Raw genomic sequence first — 16,822 nt, forward strand, 5'->3', positions numbered from 1 at the left:
GATTTCACTTTGTGGTCAGCATACATAGCAGTGTCATGCTGTCATTTTATAAGTGGGATAACAAGCCCAGTTGCTGACAGGGCATATAGGTTTATATGAAAACCTGATGCTGCTTTATGACAGAAAAATGCTTGAACAGAACAAAACCATTGCCTTACAAAATTATGAGTACACCTTGCCCTTTTTGTCATTTTGTCACATAACAACCACAACAATTAGATTAGTTCTATTGGCATGTTATGAGACAGACCAACATAATGTAGTGCATAGATTTAAAGTAGGAGGATAATTATATAGGAACAAAGTCTTATTAAAAAAACCCTAAAAATTGTAGTGTGCATTTGCAATCAGTACACCAGATAAAATACACTTAAGATTGTGGTTGCAAATGAATAAAAATATTTGAAATATAGGAATAATTTCACAAAGAATTATAACTTTTGTACTAAAATAAACTCAGACATTTAAAAATAGAGGTGATTTTCAACAGGACAAAGCTAAATTTTGAAATATCTACTGTGAAATATATGCTTACTTTGTAAGCTACTGGATAGATATGTTTATATTTCTTCCTCCTCCTATTTTAAGAGCTTATTCTAAGATAAAATACCAGTTCAGCTGCATACTTATGTGAACATACACATAAAATGAGCTTCACCTCTAAAATGTGCTTTATTTCTTTGAGTTATGCAAAGAAGCCTTGGTGGATGAGTATTTCAAAAAGCTCTCTGTTAAAGAATTGCAAGATCAGGATCTACAAGTTGAGTAAGTGTGCCAGATGTCAATTTAATGGTATCATTTGACCAGAGCTTTGATGCTGAAATTTAAGGGGTTTTGGCTTCGGTGTCGACACAGGACAAATTCCAAGGTCCAAATTAAGTCGCATTGCATTTGCCAACGCTGAATTTTAAAGCTAAATGATAAAATGGCTTAAACATGGAGATGTTTAGAGGTAATGGTGTGTACTGTACCTTAACAAAACCCGACAGGGTGCAGACACAGGGAAAAGGTCCTCACAGGGTTCAGCAGGAAGAGTACAGGGGTCTACAGGGGCAGCAGGAGGAAGGCAGGGGGATACAGGTGGGGTTGGTGGAAGTGTCTCCAAAGATGTGAGGGGGGCGAACGCTGAGGTTTTGTGGGGGTGAGGAGGGACAGCAGGCAGGTGAGTAGTGCTGTGATCGTTGGGGGCAGGAGTGGGAGAAGTGGGGACGGGGTGGCCGCTCTCTGCCTGCTCAGCGAGGGAGAGCCTGCAGAGGGAAGGAAGGCACAACATCAACAGGCAGATCAAAAAAACAAACTACATTCTTTGTCGTGTCCCTGTTCAAATGACGTATGAAGCAGACTTGACTAAAAACAGAAGTGACAGTATATATTCCTATTTGAAACTCAATATTTAGCTTGTCTCATTATTGCCCAGACATGACAGTCTGCTGTTTCAGAGACTTAGCCTGTTTAGCCTGATGGTCCAGGCTCTGTCATCAATGGCCACCTGGTGGAGTGGATTTAGACCCTGATCTGTTTTGGCCTTATCACAAGTGGTAGGCTCTCTAATCTGACAGGCAATGCCTTGGACACCCATGCAGCTGCTCTGCACTTGGGGAATGCCTCCTGTTTGGATTCAGAAATAGCCCAGCAGCCTCTTCTGACAACTAGGACCGCAAAATACCTTATCAAAAGCACAAATTCAGCCAAATGTAAGCAGACATGTTCCTTTTAGATGTTCCTATGAAGACATGTTATACTTTCAATAGGAAATCTTCCTTTATTTTCAAGTTTGACAAATTAAAACACATTTAAAATGCAATAAATAAAAATGTAGACATACGACCTACAATGGGAAGCTAACAAAAAAAGCCTCAATTCTCCTCTCAGTCTCATCTACGTGGAGGTTTGTGGGTGTTTGCTTATGCACAGAAGGGAAGGACTTTGACTAGATTATATTAATTCGAGTCATTTTTTTCTGTTACAATATGCAAACTTCCTCATCAGACAGGTTCATTATGGACTTGCCTGAATGTCTAAGCATTGTTTGTCATTAATTCTTAAGTGCTTTATTTGTCTTTCTATGGAAAGGAATCCTGACTCAATACTTCTGTGATCAGTTTCGCTGTCGCTTTTCTGAAAGGAGCTATTGATACAGCAGTTGGGTTGAATAACTTTGACTCCTCTTATTGTTTTTCTTTGCCATAGAAAATACTCCTGATCTTATTTTTTTTCCTGCACACAAAACTTTCTTTGCACTATCACCACATACTTGCTCGGGATGAGAAACCGCTGGAAATTCAATCACCTGAAGTCATCAACTGGGCTCCCTTACATAAACTCCCTTTGACCACCTGGCATTTTATGATCAGCAGAATTAGTTTTTATGCAATTAAATTTGAATCTAACTATAGGACTGGATTGTGACTGGAAGAACTGGTTCCTCTAAATCTGGAACTTAATTGAATCCTCTGAATGAACTGAATTAGTACTTGTGAATTCACAAGTGTGACGCTGAAAAGTTGTGGAATAAACTCTGATTAGGTTTCATTTTATGTAAGTTCAGTATCAGCTGACCCACTCAATGTAACAGCTGATGATTTCTAATTTAGCAGTGCCCACAGACATGATGAGCACAAAGTAGCAGCAGGATAAATATAACAAATAAGAGCATATGAGCCATTTCAAGTGGGACAAATTCAATCTCTTGGCATTATCCCTGCAAGCTGCCCGATGCGTTCTTACTGCCATCAATTTATCTGGGAGCCGGGCAACACACTCTTAAACTTAAAGTTAAATTTAAAAAAAAATGTTTTAAGAGCCTTTTTAATGAATAATTGTACAATCTTATAATTCATTAATGAATGTTAATAAGCACATTTGAATGTGCTTTGAAAGGATTTCTGGCCTTTTTGGTTGCTATTACTAAAGTAATCTACTGGAAGCATCTGGGTTTGAGCGTCCAGGTGTTTTATGCCAGACTTTTAAATAAAACCAGCTGCAGTTTACCAGAGAGAAAAAAAAAGTTTTAAAATTGCTGTAAAGATTGGACCATATCACTCTTTCTGCAGCCAACAGCCAGCTCATAATGTTTACATAGAAACGCCTAAAGAAAACATCTATTGTTTGGCAAATTTGTACTTTACCCTACTTTCTCCTGCCATTATATTTTAAATGTCAGAATAAGATGCAGACAATAATGTATCCAGTCATGCAAAGCAAATAAATCTACAATCACCAGGGCAACCAGTCTATTTACATTCAAGAGTAGGTTTCAACACATCCAACTTCTCTTGGATGGATTCAACACTTTCCTGATTCTGTTCAAAACCTCCAGAAAACCAAAGTATTCAGTCATTCTGCCCTCCAAAGAGTTGTGCTCCTGTTTTACATTTGATGTATCAGATAAAAAAATACTAATTTCTATTTCTTCTCTTGGGTCTTCAGTAGTAACAGACCTAGAGTCATGTAATTAACTGCTCAGTTAAAGAGGGGCAATTTCTAACTTCCTAGAAAACTCCAGTTATTACTCCCAGTTTCTAAATCTGTTGAAGGCACTTAGTGATTTTAAACCCATCAAAATTCTTCCAGCAGAATCCAAATTTGGTTAAAAAAAATAAATAAATACATTTTCTAGAAAATATGAAAGCAAACAGTGGTGGTGTAGTCACCATTTCTCTTTCACACAGATTAAAAATTATCTGAGAGGGTGGATATTAATGCTGGTGTACCTCAAAGCTCTGCAATGGATCCTCTGATTTTTACTCTGTACATTAATGTAAAGTTTTTACCTAATGCTCAGATGTTTGCAGATGAAACTTTTGTTTATTTACAAGCAAAACCGAAAACCAGTCAGCAGAAAAGTGATCTGCTCTGATGGTTAAGATCTCTAACTGGTTATGCAACTCATGCCTGCTTTTTGATGTTGATAAATCCTTTTTGAAGTTTGCAAAGATCCAGACTCAGATGTTACAGGGCTAGGAAAACATTTCAATACTAAAGGTAAACAGTTTTGCATCTCACTTTAAAGGACATGTTTAAAAGTTAGCAGCAAATTTTAATTTAGTTTGGTGAATTTCAGAAATACAAAAGAAGTAATTTAACTACTCAGGCTTCAGAGAATTACGCAAATACCATGAATTGGTCACATATGAATAACTAATACTGAATAAAAAGTCTTCAACTAAATAGGGCTTCAACTAAATATAATTATATATTTTGGGAAAAGAAGATAAAATACCTGGATATTTTAGTAGTGTGTAAAATATGACATGATTACATAAATAGACTAAACACTCAGAAACCCTTTTAGATATAACAGTGGATTTGATATACAGTTCTTTGCAAAAGTATATATATATCCCTTGAATGTTTTTAAATGTTTTATCATGTTACAACCACAAACTTCAACATATTTTACTGGCAGTTTATGTGGCAGAACAGCACAACAAAAAAAGCAGAGCCCAATTTTGAAGTGGAAGGTAAAGAAAACGTGTTTTAAAAGTGTTTTACAAATAAAAGCAACACATGTATTTGTATCCAGGCGCTTTTACTCTGATATCGCTAGTTAAAATCCAGAGCAACAAAGCGGAGGGACAGATTAGAAATCAATATCACCGGCTTTGAGGATCAATCAGAGATGCAGCCAAAAGGGTCCATTGTAACTTTGCAGGAGTTGCAGATTCACAAGACATCTGTCAATTGTGAACGCCATAAATCTGATCTTTACAAAATAAGTCATGATCCATTGTCGTTTGTTTATGCAGGATCGACTCTCAGAGGTGAAAGGTCCAGGAGGGCCAAGAAACAACAAGCACTGTGTGGAGAAAAACAAAACCCGCAAACCACCATAAGCACACTATCCACTAGGAGTGGGAACCTTTCACTATCTCACAATTTGACTCAAAATCAATGTTTGATTCAAAATGATTATTCGTAATGAATTCTGATTAATCTATAGGTTTGCAAAGCATTCTCATGATCTACTCCATTCTGGTTTGCAAGGCAGAATGACTAAGGCAGACATTAAAGTGTCTTTTTCACATTTATTAAATTTTAAATATTAATGCATGCATGGATGTAATAACTCCCTTCCTCCAATCCTCTGTTTTGCCTTTAATAAATTGGTCAAGGAGCAAGCACCACACCATTCTGCAGACAGCCTCCCCCAAAGAGGAGTTGCAATTTCAGAAGTTTTTAGCCATTTGACAGCGTTTGTGGCCATTTAGTCAACAACTGTAAAAAAAAAAAAATTACATATTTCCTCACCACGTCGGACATTTTAATTTGATTCTGAATAGTAGTAAATGAGGATCATAATTCTTATGTGAATCAAATTTTTAGCACACTCCTACTATCTCTGCTGTTAAATACGGTGGTGGCAACATCATGCTGTGGGGAGGCTTTTTTTTTTTCAGCAGAGACAAGAAAACATATTAGAGGCTGGAATAGACTTGAATGGGGTCAGCATCAACTTGCACCAGGACAATGATGCTAAACATCTGTTAGACTGGCCCAGTCAAAGTCTAGACCTAAATCCAGTTGAAACGCTGTGCCAACTCCTCTACATCAAATCTGACGGTGAAGAAGAGGAATAAACTTCAGTACTTTGATGTGTAAAGCTGGAAAAGACCAATCCCAAAGGCCTGCGGCTGTAATCGCAATGAATGGTGAAGCCCACCACACTTTTCAGATTTTTGTTCGCACAAAATTTGTGATTGTAATGCGATGAAATATTCAACGGGTGTAATTCTAAACCTGAAGAGCTGCAGCTAGTTTTAGAAGTAGAACTCCAGTCAACTGTTTTATGTGGTAATGCAACTTTTCATAAATAACAATTTTCAAAAGTACTTTGGGTTCAAACTGAAAGCAGCTCTTTAAATTTCCATAGTAACCTCCGAAAATACACTATAAATACAGCAGTTGATCACTCCAGAAATATTTCTGGAGAAAACATTCAGGATCAAGTTAAACAGCTTTCCAGTTTCTGTAAATTACAGGTAAACTCTCATCCAGTCGTCAGAGGCGGAAGTTTAAACATGCTGATACTTGTCAACTATTTTAAATGGGAGGCAGCAAACTCTATGCTCAACTTCACACCACAAAATCCTTCCATACTGTCATTTCTCTCTGTCCCGCCCCTCTGCCCATCTGCTGGGGTCAACAGTGGCACAAAGTAATTAGCACAAGTTACCTCCAGACCATCTGCTGCGTCCACCTGGAAGGATTTAAGCACCAACACACTTGTTCTACAAAAAAAAAAAAACAACCAAAAACAAAACAGCAGCAGCTCTCTGTCAAACTCACCTAGAAATCCCAGATTTCAACTGTGGAAAGGATCCGTCACAGAAAATGTAACTTTAAGATTAAACTTTTACTCAGTTTCTTCTTTACTCCACAAACAGGGGAACCTGCGACTACACCTCCTCCTCCTTCTCCTCCTCTCTGTCTGTCCGTGACGCTGTCGCTCACTCTCACACACGCTCAAGTGTTTCTCTGAAGCCTGGCTTTTGTTCCTGCCTGTGCGCTCTGTGAAAATGACTTCAGTGGGACTGTGTCCTGCCCAAATTCCTCCCACTGCAGGCTTCAGCTCACAAAGCCGCACAGACTGAGCAGGACTGACAGCAACGTTAGCCTTCGGGGGCGGAGGGAAATACAACATATGCCCAACCTCACACACACATCATTGGCCAGGCAGTCATATTTTTGTCAGCCGCATGTTTGCATCTGTAACCTTATCTATCGCTGACATATGGGAGTGTATATCACCGTTATTCTTTCTCTGAGAGAAGTTGTGGGTTCTATGATGGGACAAATGCCGAGACTGACAGGCAGCAAGTGCTGCTCCGGCATGTAATCGCCTCTTCGGCATGCAACAGGCGGCGCATAGGAAGCATGAATGAGAAGGTAGTTGGTAGAAAAAAAGAGTGAATAACACAAAATTAACAGAAAGATCCCTACATGTTTACACTGATTTGTTTTACTTTTATTCACACCCTATTAAGTCTCTAGTATTTGTTCTAATAACATTTTTAAAGTATTTTTTAATGTGAAAGACCAACTAAAAGTAGTGCATAGCTGTGAAGTGGAAGAAAAATGATATATACACTTTAAAAATCTGAAAAGTGTGGCATACATTTGTATTTAGTAGCCTCTCTCAACCAGAATCAGATATATTCAATGAAATGGGTCAATGAGTGTTAATTTTTGAGTCTTCCCACAAATTCTTCATTTGGATTTAGGTCCAGAGTTTGACTGAGTAATATGAACACATGACTGTTTTAATCTAACCCCATTTTATTGTAGCCCTAGCTTTTTATCTAAATGTGCTGTCCAGCTGGACAATGAATTTTTCGCACCAGTCTCAATCTTTTCTCAATCTCAAACAGGTTTTTTTCCAGTATTGGCCTGTTTGTAGCTCCACCCATCTTCCTAATAACTCTGACCAGCTTCTCTTTATGAATTCCTGGCTTGTCTTGCGCCAATGTGAACTTCATTTGCTAATAAGTTGACTTCTAATGTAACTGAATGTGCTGGGTTTTATTTATGGATGTCAGGGTAAAGGGATTGGGCATTTTGCACTAAAATGTATTTATAAAAACCGGCCCAATACAAATGGGCCAATACTTCTACATCACTGTTCTGCACTATAATCCTAATAAAATATTTTGACGTCTGTGGATGAAACATTGACAAAGTGCTGAATCTTTTCAACAGAAAAGCAGCAAACAATTAAATTAGTGAACTAAGAGCTGATAAAATGATTTAAAAAGTGAAACCAGATGAGTCACATAGAAGCTGAACTAAAACCAACAATGGTCTCAGAGGCAGGAGAGACTGGCAAGGCTCCTGCTAATTGGTTTGATCAGACACGGTGAAACCGCTGCAGACAGAAGAACCCGACCAGACACCCTCCGAGGCTCTGAGAGCCAAACAAATTCATTTTAAGCACATAAAAGGCAGGTAAGAAAAGGAAAGGAAAGGAAAGGAAAGGAAAGGAAAGGAAAGGAAAGGAAAGGAAAGGAAAGGAAAGGAAAGGAAAGGAAAGGAAAGGAAAGGAAAGGAAAAGGGCTGAAATTGATAAAAGATTGTAAAGGAATACAATGTTATTCATTCTGAAAAAAATAGATAGATCAAATTCATGAAGGTTTATTGACCTAAATATATTAAAAGGTATGTTTCTATGCTCCAGATCCTGACTAAGTCCTAGAGGAGCAGTCTGTTGGTTGGTGCCTATAGGAAAATATTATGGACCAGGTTACTGGACTACAAATCACATCTTCTTTAGTTGATGAATTATATTTTTAAATGTTAGACTTACAAAATCAATTAAGCTCCTGACTAATAGCTTAATTTTTAATATCAGCTTACCCGCTGTCCTGTAGCTCTGTGGAGGGATGTTCGACTGTTTCTGGCACCTCAGTTTTCTCAGCAGGGACTCTGAATGGCTCCACAGGTGGGACCTCGATGGGTTTTTCTTCTGGTTCTTCTAAAAGCTGCTGCTGCTGTTGTACGGTCTCTGCTCTTGGCTCGTTTGGTTGTAAATCTTCTAGATTTGATGTTTCTCTGATTTCTACCTCATTTCTGGCTGGCACTAGAATCTCTTCTGTCTCTTGAGCAGGTTGTAGGAGTTCAGTGTGCTCTGTTGCAACAGATTTCCTGTCGAACAACTTTTGAGATGACTCTTGCTCCAAAGGTTTTGTTGTTTTGGATGATTCTCGTGGGAGCTCAGCCTTCGAAGTCAGATCTGTCGAATATTTTATTGGTTCAGGAAGATCCACCTTCTCTAAAGGTTTAGGAAGATCATTTGGCCTCTTCACAGCACTTTGACATGAGCTTTGAGCTGTGTTTTCCTCTGCTTCCTCTTGTGGTAGAATCACCTCGTCTGATATCAGTGCAGAAGGAATCTCCTCAGTGGGAGTTACAAACTCAACCTGAGGAGACTCCAGAGATGGGAGTGGTCTGGGAAAAGAAGAATAGAAGAAGAAAAGGGTTAACGGAGCTGTTGCTTGACAGCAAAAGTCCAAACAAATGACACGTTTGCGTGGGTTTGTGAAGGTTGTGTATGCAGAAATGTTGACGAATGTGTTTTGTGTGAGAAGAGGATCGTTGTCTCCCTGGAGATCAGGGAAGATGTCACAGCTGATGTCATCCTTTTGAACATAATGGGCTGCTTTACTTGCATTAGAGTTCAACCAGCAGTCATATGACTCAATTCAAACAAAGTGCAGCTCTGTGTTTACATCCTCATTCATATTCATTGTCACGATGCTCTCCTCAATAGCGTTCCGGACAAGGCCTGGACAGGGTGTTACTGTGATGTAGATTAAAAAAAAACAGAAATTATCAAAAAAAAAAAAAAAAGTCTGCCTGAATTCAAAGACATAAAAGGGATACTTCAGATTTCTTTTGTTGTGATGCTCTGTGATGATATCAGTAATAGTTCCCTGGGGTTGAGGTTTTAAACAACTTTGGACACAAAATGAATTAAATAAAAATAACATAATTAATAAAAAAAAAATGCTAATACGTGGTTTTAATCAAAACAAAAATATATTAAGAATATAGTAAGGATTATTATCCACAACTACCAGATTCCCTAACTATCTGATTACCACTCTATCAGTGAATATTGGATTTAGGATGAATTTTTTAGAGTTTCTCTTTAGTTTAAAGTAATTCTGTCCACCATTTTACCCGTCTAGGTAAGTCATTTCCAAGCTGAGCTCCACGTAAGATTGTTGAAGAAGCCAAAAAAAGCCTTAAAATCCCATTTTTTGAGCCTGCACAAGTAGAATAAAGGTTTAATAAAACATATATAGGTTTAACAATTGTAAATATCTTTGACTTTGAATTTATTCAGATCAAAGGTAGAAAAAATTAGTTTGAGATTTTTGTGGGGGGTTTTGCAGAGAATGTGAATAAAATGCCAACAGCATGGTGTCGTCTTTTAGACCTGTTCTAAACAGATGAACTGAAGATCTACCCACAGCTGAAGTCCAGTATCCTAATCTGTCTAATGATGCCTCCCAGTGATCACAATGTGACTTTAGTCTCCCACATCTCTACATACTTACTAAGAAATACTATCTGTCAGGTACAGGTAGGGGAACCAAAATGAACACCTTTGACAGAATCTGACCACAATAAATACAAATCCAAACTAAAAACTAGTATGATCCCCTTAGAACAATTTTAAAAATTGTATGAACATGCTATTGTGTTTACCTCGAGCCATCTTGTGTTTTCATTTGTTCGCTCTGAGAGAGGTACGCAGCGTCTTTTAGGGCTTGAATCCAGTTTGTTTCTGGTTCCTGGGATCCTTGCTCTGGATAGGGCTTTACCTCAGCCCTATCCTGGGGCTCTGAAAACGCCACCTGATCATGGCGATTCTCTGACTCATTAGGAGACGGGATGGAGGTCGAAGTAACAACAGATGGGACGATGCTGGCATCAGTGTTTGTTTTATCTATCACACTACCATCTATTTCAGTTTCCTTAGCACAGCTAACGCCCCCTTCTGAGGGACAAGCAGGGGTTTCTGTGCTGCTCTGTGGCACGTCGTTGTTAAAGAGACTGGACTCTGATTCTGCTCCAGTTTCTTTATCATTTAAATTTGAAATCGCTTGCTTTCCTGCACTATCAGCTACTTCCACCCCCCTCTGTTCCCTCTCCTCTACCAAATCTGTCTCGTCTTCTTTTGGGATTTCCTCATCATTAGAGCTTTTTATGGCCGCTTGTACTACTTGGCTGCTGTCTGTGTCAGAGGTTTTATTGCAGCTTTGCAGCTCTGCACCCTTAATGTCACCCTGTTGGCTTTCTTTAGCTGAGGCAGCACTAAAGTCCTCTCCCCTAGGTTCTGCTCCCCCAACATTTTGCTGTGTGCTAAACCCCTTCAGATAAACTTCATCAGCTTGGTTTGTACTTGAAATATGAGCGTCTTGACTGTCTGTGCTGACTTTTGGTGAAACTGAGTGTTGGCTAGCTGAAGTCGAAGCAAACTCAACAGATGCAGCACTGTTTTTTAACATTTCACATGTTCTGTGCTGGTCCATGTTAGTTGTTTGTTCTGGCTTTGTGTTTCTGTTTGACTCATCCAGCTCTAAGCCAGGGTCTTTATTCACATCTAATCTCTGTCCAATCTCACCTACTTGAGAGCAAACAGTTACTAACCCTGTGTCAACTGATGCTTTTCCATCTGCACCATTTTCACTTCCATTTAAATCTACAGAAAAGCCAGATGGCACATCTTCTTTCACTGCAAATCTAAACAACTCATCCTTGTTTACTGATTCAAACAAACTCTGATCACAGCAGTCTCCCTCATCTGGACCTGAAGGTTGAGTCCAATTGCAAATCTTTTCTTTGCCGTCAGCGGTTCCACCTGACATCTCCTCTGTGGAATGTGTGGATCCCAAACTCTGCTCCCTTTGCTCTGGTTCTTGGGCAAAACTGTTTAGATCTTGCAAGTCCTGCGATTGGCCAAAAGCTGGGCTCAGATCTGGTGCAGCGTCAGTGTCAGTGCTACATTCCAGCTCTGCTGTCACAATTTGGCTCAAACTCTGGTCGTAAACAGTCTGAGTTTCAGTGTTGGACTCCAACTCAGGAGGTAAAAATCTTTCAGATGTTCTGCTGGAAGTTGAGGAAGTTTTACTTTCACATTTAGATGGAAAGCTCTTATTACTTTCTTCTCTGTTTGCTATTTCTGTTGGCGGTGATTCAGTCTCCATATTGTGTTTACGTTGTGGCTGCAAAACTGCTGCTGCCATAAAATCAGCCTCTTTATCTGGTCCATTATACTGCTGCTGCAATGTTGGGTCTGTCTTTCCTGTCTGCTGCATTTTGTTATCTGCTGCTTCCTCTTGATTATCCATGGTTATGTCTTCTTTTAGTTTCTTTGTTTCCCCCATACTAACATTTTCAGTGTCAACATATGTCTCACTAGTAGAGTAGTTGACACATGCTAGGTCATCTCTGTCAGATGTTTCAATAATAGTAGAGTCTGGCTTATCGAGACATGTTGGCATTATATTGCCAGATCTTTCCTTTAACAGTACATCATTTGCAGCTGAAGACTGGACTGCAACAGTCAAATTTTCCACTTGTGAACAAGGACTATTCAAATTCTTGGTGCAAGATATCAGGAGTTCATCAGCAGAGTGCTCAGCACAATCGCTATCCTTCAGCTCCTGACAGGTTTCATCTGTTCTAAAACTGGCACTACTGTGATTCAGATTCTCTATTAAAGGCATTTCACCATCCTGGTTGCTTGCCACCTCTCTGGAGATGCTGATGCAGTCCCCATCAGTACCTATGTTCTCTGGAAAAGAGACATCGCAGTCGGTAATAAACTCCAAGTGACTCATCATTGGTCCAGGAGGCTGCAATGCAATGGGTGGGTTGCTGACAGAGCCAGTCTCTTCTTTTGTCAAACCAGTAAGACCACCCATCAGTACCTCAGGCGATTCCATGACATCAGTGAAGACTGGTCCAGTTTGAGGGGCTTCATCTAAACAAGAAGGCTGAGAGGTGGGCTCCAGAGGTTTTGAACCAGAGCATGTAGAAGGGTCAGCTTCAGATGCATTATGCTGGTACACTTCTTTTTCTTCAAGGGTCACAGTAGCATCATGTTTTGAAGATAAATCTTCCTGCAGGCGTTTAGTCTCACTGTCAATGTCATGTACTTCCTTACCCATCTGCTTCTCCCCAGTGGGAGAAGAAAGTTGTTCTGAGCATCCCTCTTTTTCGGCTATTCCCTCTAAGTGTATAGCATTTCTTTCATTGTGATCATGATCTAAGGCCATTTTCTTAGCATCACCTTCACCCAAACTGGCTGTCCGTTGTTCTTGAATCTCATTTGAACCATGTATTTCTTCTCCATCCTTCATCAAACCTGTACTCGTGGAGCTTTCCGGCATATCAAAGCTGAGGTTATTGGGGAAGGTGTAGCTGGCCTCTGTCACAGGATGGTGCAACGTCTCATGAACAGTCAACGGAGGCAAAGAAGCACAGTCCAAACCTAGAACTGGCATGTTTGTAAGAGTCTCAGAGGAGCTGAGCTTAAAATTAACATCATCAGCAAAGTGAACTCTGTTACCTCCACTGCTGGTGCACAAAAGGACACCTCTTCCAGTCATGTTGGGACTGCCACTCTCACTCTGGGTATTGGCTGTACTTTCGGCTGTTTTCTCTTCAATGCTACGAGGTCCAACCTGTTGATCCGATCTTGCTTGTTGCTCACTTTGCTGTGATGTATTCAAAGGCTGAGGAGAGGTAAAAAGCTGGAAGACGTGGTTGCAGTTCCTTTCCGTGATGATTGATATCTGACAAGGTTGTTCCAAAGACAGTGCTTCCTCTGAAACCAGTTCTTGTATTGGTTCGGTCTTTATCTCAGCGTCTGTATGGCTGGAGCCCTGCTGCTGCTCAGAGTAAGAGGGAAGAGGTAAAACTGTCATGTCATGCTGCTTGTAATAGAAACGCTCCTCTTCAGAGCCCTCAGGAATGGTAGCGATCGGCTCACCCCAGCACGGTGACTTCAACTGTGACTCGGCAACATCACTGGGCGGACTCGCTCCCGTCTTGACTGATGACACCCCTCCAACAGAGCCTTTCGGCTGGCTCGGTAAATTGTGCTCTCCAGCAAGCCCTCCTTTTTCTCCTACCTCCCCTCCTCTTCCTTCCCCTCCCTCTTCCGATCTTTCTAAATGTGCACCACTCCTGCGATCCTGCAAATGAGGACCAAAGGTATTCGTACAGCCTTCGGAGAATAGTAGCTCCTTTTCAGCGTCCGTCTCCTCAGCTGGTGAGATCTCTGTGTCTGTGCTGTGAATGCACACTTCTCTCGGTCCCTTAATTTCAGCCTCAGCCAAGTTGTGTGGCATTTTGCTGCTGCAGCTTTCCTCACATTCAGTCTCCCCCTCTTTGGCCGAGAATGGAAGCGTGCAATTTCCTTGTGAGCAGTTTAATGAGACGAGGTGGGGGCTCTCCTGGAGTTTGTCTCTTTTTACATCAGCATAGGCAAGATAGTCTGCTCTTCCATCCAGTTTGCTTTCTCCTGCTCCTTCCTCACTCTCTGCAACTGCTACAGTAGCCACAGTCTCCTGTAGATCACGGCTCACACTTTCTCTCTCTCCCTCGCTTTCTATCACTTCTGACAGTGTGGGTGTTGTCAGTGGCAACGTATTAACCACTATTACAGCGTTTCCAAGGCCGCTCTCCACACAACCGTCTCCCACACAAGTTCTGCTGTTGGAGAGTACGTTCTGATCCTCTGCTATGGGTATTTTTGTTTCTGTAGTAACTATAGCCTCCTGTCTCTGTGCATTCAATCCCTTTTCACTACAATCACCTTGTCTGATAGCTGCAGTTTGGAGATTTGTTGCTGGTGTACAGTGGATGCCATTTTCTCCTTCAGTTACATGTTGCTCACAATCTGAGCTCTGATCATTAACACTCATATCCATATTGTTGTGGTTCTCTGACTGATGGGTCCCCTGTGAAAAGGACTGCATGGAGTCAGGTGAACAGGCTGAAGCAGTAAGATGATCCAGACTACTTTGAGGGAAAGACTTTTGCATTCCCACGGGACTCAGCTGTTGTTTGTAATCAGTCTCTTCCCCACAAGTCAGAAGCTCGAAGTCTAGCTCCAACACAGATGTAGCATTTTCTGCTAAATCTGTGTGAGTGCCAACATATGATAGTGACAGAGCCCGTTTTTCAGTTTCGGACTGCCAAACCTCTGTCTTTGCTTCCTGGTCACTTTCGGCACTCTTTTCTATCTTCTTCTTTTTCTTGTGTTTCTTTTTCTTTGCTTCTTTGTTCGGTCCAACTTGTTTGTCAGATTTTGATCTTGACTGACTATCCTCCCTTTGCTTGTCTGTTTCTTTTCTTGATCCTGATGCTGTTACGTCTAAACCATTTGACTCATCTGTATAAACATTGATATTAAACTCATCATTTGTATTTTCTTTCCATAAGGTTGCAGCCTCTACTATTCCTCCTGGGCTTTCTTCTTTAATCTCTGCATCAAAATCATTTGAGCTGTTCATCTCAGCAGTGACACTCAGACCAACATGTTCATTTAAGGTCTTTAAGTCTCTCTGTTCTTTTGGAGATTCCTTATTTGTATCTGATTTCTGCTCTTGTTCATCCATCTCCATTTTTGACTTAGGCTCTGAACATTTCTCCACACTCTGATTTGCTTCTACTTTATTTTCCATCTCTGTTTTCCTAGAGTTATTCTCCTTTCCTAGAATGTAATCCCTAAAACTAAACACAACTGTGTCCGTCTGACTGTGTGCTGCCTCACTATTTCCATGTGTACTCTCGTTTCCACGGCCACCGTTGCTATGTCCTGGCTGCACTGCAACTGGAAGTGGCGAGAGCGATTTGCTGGACTCATTAACCATCCCCTCATTGGTTGCCTTCCCTACTACATCCTGAGTCATTTCAGACTCCTTAGAAGAGAGCATGCCCAGCGACGCCATTTGTTCTTCGCATTCTTGGAAGGCCATTTGGAGTTCCTGGTCCAAGAAGTTGGTTGGGGAAGGTGTCAGGGGTCCCGGCTGAGGTGAAGAATGGACATCTGGGCTTACTGGCTGGGTGCCATCTGGCCTGAGATGAGGGCAGGGCGACACGATTAGGAGGAGACAGACAGACAGCTGCTCATTCCACGATGCCGTCGAGCATTGCTATTGGCAGAGCAGAAGCCCATGCTCAGCAAACACAACACCCAGTTGCACTTCAAGATGCTTGGGATGGCCCTTCCTGAGCAAGAACTGAATATCAGTTGTTTCTAAGATTATGGGAGTTAAAGAACATGCAGATCTTTTTACAAACAGACCAGAGCACAAACTACTTCTAATTAACTTCACTAAATCAGTTCTCAATGATCCATAGTGTCTCCCTATTTAAAGATGTGCAACGTTAATGGCTTCATCAAACTGTTAATTCAAACACATTCAGGAATTCACATTGAAACTGTGACATTTTTGTTTATGTTCAAAATGTCACGCATGTCTGCACGGATTCATGCAGACATGCTTGTTGCAGGAAGTCGCAGTGAAATTTAAATTGATGTTTCTTATTTTTGTCAAGACCTATATGGACTTGGCGGTCACTAACAAAAACAAAAAAAAAATCTAATCTTTTAAAGATCAGCGTATGCATCAGAACCATAACACTTTTCGGTGTGAACGCTATATTATGGGTGAGGTGTTAAACAGGAAGTTAGCGGAAGGAAAAAGATATAACAGGCTTGAAAGGAAATTGTATTTTTTTACAACATGTTAAAATGTGTCTTCACTTCATTATGCTGCTACTTAAAGACACTGTGACACATTAGGCAAAGCTACACCATGTGTGAGAGTAGTTGCTTTACATTAAAAACAAAATGTGGAAATGTGTATCAATACTTTAGAAAGAAGCTTATATTACTAGTTAAAATGGCTTTAAAGAAAATTACAAAAACACTTGAATGAGCAAGGGTGGGTGCATTCATATGAATGCATTATTTATTAGCCTTATTTCAAATTATTGTTGCATTATATGCTGTGTCCTGAGTATTGCTCATCTCACTTTTTAATAAGCCATCTAGAAAGGAAGAGCACAACTACATAGCTAACAAAGAAAATGACGGTACAACTAAACTGATGAGTCAGTCAGAGGAGCATTAAGCAGTAGCCAAGAGGCCCATGATATTCATAGTGGAGCGGCAGAGATCCACAGCTCAGGTGAGAAAGATCTTTATTAGTTGTGCACTCCACTAATGAGACTGTTATGAAAAAATTCCAGTTTAAAGTCTGCCACAAGCCAAGTAGGACAGCAGACGTGGGGGGGAAAA

The 16,822-nt window shown here is 40.5% G+C and overlaps 1 protein-coding gene across 1 annotated transcript in view; it reads right to left on the bottom strand.

Moving 5' to 3' along the window:
- The window catches only part of tacc2 (transforming, acidic coiled-coil containing protein 2), a 61,074-nt gene that overhangs the window by 30,897 nt on the left and 13,355 nt on the right, over positions 1 to 16,822 (bottom strand). The window contains exons 4-6 of the mRNA XM_088012922.1: positions 10,210 to 15,594; positions 8,353 to 8,943; positions 972 to 1,247 (exon numbers count right to left, since the gene is read on the bottom strand). Coding sequence (XP_087869048.1) covers positions 972 to 1,247; positions 8,353 to 8,943; positions 10,210 to 15,594 — 6,252 coding nt within the window. The remainder of the gene's footprint in view (positions 1 to 971; positions 1,248 to 8,352; positions 8,944 to 10,209; positions 15,595 to 16,822) is intronic.

Source organism: Poecilia mexicana, unplaced genomic scaffold (assembly GCF_051168715.1).
Source record: "Poecilia mexicana isolate PSO_F unplaced genomic scaffold, ASM5116871v1 scaffold_15, whole genome shotgun sequence".
NCBI lineage: Eukaryota > Metazoa > Chordata > Actinopteri > Cyprinodontiformes > Poeciliidae > Poecilia > Poecilia mexicana.